Below are 4033 nucleotides of genomic sequence, written 5' to 3'. Positions count from 1 at the left end.
ACCACTGAGTTTACAATGACTTATGGGTAGAAAAGCCACACTAAGTAATTTACTACACTGCACTGATACTTGGCATTTTTTTAAAATATATGTTATTATATCCTCTGTAACACCTGCTCCAAGGTGTTTATAGTCTGCCTTAGTCACCAAGTGCTGCTGTAATAGAAATACCACAATTGGATGGCTTTAAAGAACAGAAATGTCTTTTCCACAGTTGTGGAGGCTAAAGTCCAAGTCAGGGTCTCGGCTATGTTGGTCCCTGTTGGGACTCTGTTCTAATTCTTGTGGCTTATAGCGATCCTCGGCATTCCTTTGCTTGTAGATAGTCTGCACGTAAAATCTGTCTTCTCCCGTGTGTGCATCTCTGTATCTATTCTGGTTTTTCATAGATCAGGATTCACCCTACACTAGTGTGACCTCGTGAACAACAAAAGAAAACTCCTGTTTCCAAGCAGGGTCATAGTTACAGGGGTTAGGACTTCCACATTTCTTTTTGGAGGGCACAGTTTAATCCATACATAACACCATCTTTAAGAAAAAAAATTCAAAACATAAAAAGCAAAGATGTCCTTTTCTATCCTCTTCTAACTTTAGGAGTTCATTTTACTTTATTAAAATTTTTATTTTCACAAAATTAATTTATTTTTGTTGTTGTTGTTATGTGCCGTCGAGTCGGACCTGACTCATAGCGAGCCCTCCTTGGGTTTCCGAGGCATTATTACTACGGAAGTAGATTGCCCCATCTTCCTTCCGAGGAGTGGCTGGTGGATTTAAACCGCCAGTCTTCTGGTTAGCAGTCAAGTGCCTTAGCCCCTATGCTACCAGAGCTCCCATTTTTAGGCTGAGAAATTCTAGATCCAAAAAGCTTCATTTCCTCTGTCTTATACTTTAAAAGTTTTCAATACCTTCATTCATTCTTTTTTTACTTCCTTCCCTGTTTAATGGACCAAAATAAATTACTGTAAGCGGCCTGTTGGATTCTGCCTCTGAAATGTCTTCCTAGCTCTTTCCTCTCCTGCTTTGAGAATTTTATAATGTTTTGCCTGGACTTTTGGAGTAGACTCACATTGTCTACCTATGTAAGTTTCTCCCTCTTCCTTAGGTCCCTTATCTACTCTATATTCTTTGCCTCTGAGGTGCTATTTCTAAAATCCATGTTTAATCATGTCATTTCCCTCCTTAAAATCCTTTGATGATTCTTTGCTACTGAGAGACAAAGGTTGACCAACATGATAATTCTCAGTCTGGCCCTCCTATGTTATCTCCAGACCTTTCTACCTCAAGACTCTTGTGTTCCAATTAGAATTTTCCAAGGCTGTAGCTTACCTCTCTGAGTCTGCATATATTCTACCTAGAATTGACTCATCCTGGAGTCTTTTCTTTCTGGTGAATTCTAGTATATCTTTAAGATATTTCACATGCCATGTGCTCTGTGAAGCTTCTGTACTTCTCCCAGACAGAAGCAGTTATTCTTTGGCCTAGGCTTAGGAAATTGTATTTTATTACTGTACTGTTCATAAGCATAAAGCTAGATTCATTCATTCATCTTCTCATAAAATTGAATGTCAGTGAGCTACAGTGAGAGGGCAGGAAGATGTAACAATTTGTGGTGAGTGAAGAGTGCTGTAACACTTTACCTTTATTTACTTCAGACAGACTAAAGAATGAAGATGTTTAAGGCAGATTAATTCAGAGCCTGGGTACTGCTTCCTACTAGGGCTTAGACATTTGGAATCTTAGAAAGATATCATTGATTACCAGGAGGACTGGGGGGAGAGTAATAAGTGTACCAGTTAAAGTTCATTCTAGGAAGCCTGCTTTTATAACTGCATTTTTAGGCTATGAACTGAAATCCTGAAGATGCTCTAAAATATCTCAGTGTCTGCTCACCAGTACAGGTGATTTTTGATTTGCAGTGGTAGTTTGGGACTTTTATCACTTGTGTTTCACATGTATATTTGGAAGTTTCTGTTTAATACTGCCAGTGAGTTGTATCTTTTATTCCTGAGTGTAAGACTGATGGTGAAATCTCCTTGCTTTTGTAGCTGGAAATAACGTGGAAGTAGATGAGTCTTTGTTCCAGGAAATGGATGACTTGGAGCTGGAGGATGATGAGGATGACCCAGACTACAATCCTGCTGACCCAGAGAGTGACTCGACTGACTGAGGGACGGTCCTCATCTGCAGAGAGGTGTGACTGCCACAGCATCTGTGGCTATGCTGAGAGGGCTTTGATTTTCCTTTCTTTTTTTTTCTAAGAAAAAATCATTTTCAGGAGAATAGTCTTCTGATAACTTTCTTCATTGAACTTAATAAATTGACCTTAAAATTTCAAATATAAAATGTTTAATTCCTCTTGTGATGGTAGAAAGTCATCTAAATAGAATCATTTAGTGTTGGAGAGAGAGCGTGTCTTTACTTAAAGAGAGGCTGATGCCATGCACAAGCATGGGTTTTTATGGAGTGAATTAGAATGACTCACAACTTCTGTCCTGGAGGCAGTGGTTGCTTTGGGTTCTGTGTTGTCATTTATATAAAATATTAGAGTACTGAGGTCAAGAGAATATTAAACCTCAAGATAAATTTAGCTCTTAACAAAACCATAGCCCATATTATAGCCAGGAATACAATTTTAGCTCTGTAGAGGTATTTGAATCACAGATTTTAGTCCATAGTCTTGTTTGAATCAGAATCATCTCTGGGTTTTTTATTTATTTGTTTGTTTTTTAATGTGCACTCCTTGGCTCTTCTCACGTTAGATTAATAAACACTGAGCCTCAGTCTGAATTTTAGAACAGCATAATTTTACACACCAGTCCCACGGTGGCTCTGATGCACAATCCTGATTAAGAACCACTGTTCTGCAGTTGTGAAAACTTGAAATCTATGTATTTCGATGTTCTCCTCCCTCTTTCTAGTTACCCAGTCTGAAAGGTTCTAAATTCTTGGGGTTACATATTGTCTGCAAAGTAGCTGCACATCTGTATCCTCCTACATATGAAACCTTCTTCATAATATTTTGGAATGTCTGACTTGAAGGCCGACTATGTACAGGTAGGATTGCCAGGATTTATGTAAGTTACGCCAGTCACTGCAGTTTTGGAGGATTGAATCTTAACCTCAGTAAGAAATCACTTGTGCTATAGCAAATTGCTGCCTCCAGTCAGAAATATCATATCCCCTCAGACAGCAATGTCAACCCACATTGATTTTCAATCAGACCTTATGATTAAAAGCAAATTAAGATGAATCAACACTACCATTAGGGAGTTTACTACTTCCAAGGAATAGCAGTTATTAATATATTATATATAATATATACATACTGCTGTTATATATAATAGCAGTAATCTAATTCTAGCCTTCAGGATTTCTGTACAGAGAGAATCCCAAAAGTTTATGTTATGTGAGATTTTTGCTTTTCCTAAAACAGATTCTTTGTGATGCTGATCAGCAGGATCATGGAACCTTGAAGAAGCCATTCAATTAAAGTTAAAAAAAAGTGATGGTGAGAATGTGGTGCTGAGGTTAATGAAGATTTGATCTTGAAGAGTCAAGAATGATTCCTTTCTCCCTCACACAATTATTACTTTTTTGTTTTTGTTTTAAAGATAATCTCTTTAGAAAAAAAAGGTAAAGAAAATTGTCTTCTTAATGGTGAAAATAGACTTTAACATTTGCTTGACAGGTTTTCTTCAGAATAAGTTTTATATGATTCCTCCATGATGATACAGAATGATACAGAAAAGAAAGCAACTTGGTTGTTTCTAATGACACCCCTAAGTATTTTTATCCAGAGTAAACATTTACTGTTGGCTTGTATCCTAGAAATTAACCAAAGACTCTGCTTCTCAAATGAGGATACATGCCCCAGGATGTACAGCAGCAAGACTGCTGGTATTTGAAGCAATCATTGCATGTCTTCATGGATTATCAGTTTTGCTCTTGGATATGGGAAAATTTCCATTTTTGTTTTTCCTCACAAATTGTAGAAAATTAGGTTAAAAACAAATATGTTTATTCATTGCTCTAT

The 4033-nt window shown here is 37.2% G+C and overlaps 1 protein-coding gene across 1 annotated transcript in view; it reads left to right on the top strand.

Moving 5' to 3' along the window:
- RWDD1 (RWD domain containing 1) overlaps window positions 1-2167 on the top strand; it is a 34939-nt gene extending 32772 nt beyond the window's left edge. Inside the window, exon 6 of the mRNA XM_007954077.1 lies at window positions 2046-2167. Within this exon, the coding sequence (XP_007952268.1) occupies window positions 2046-2167 (122 nt within the window). The remainder of the gene's footprint in view (window positions 1-2045) is intronic.
- The last annotated feature ends 1866 nt before the right edge of the window (window positions 2168-4033 follow it).

Source organism: Orycteropus afer, unplaced genomic scaffold (assembly GCF_000298275.1).
Source record: "Orycteropus afer afer isolate SDZICR_OR568_19922 unplaced genomic scaffold, OryAfe1.0 scaffold00430, whole genome shotgun sequence".
In the NCBI taxonomy this organism is placed as follows: domain Eukaryota; kingdom Metazoa; phylum Chordata; class Mammalia; order Tubulidentata; family Orycteropodidae; genus Orycteropus; species Orycteropus afer.
Note: the sequence above shows the minus strand (reverse complement) of the source record. Positions and strands in the feature narration are given on the sequence as shown.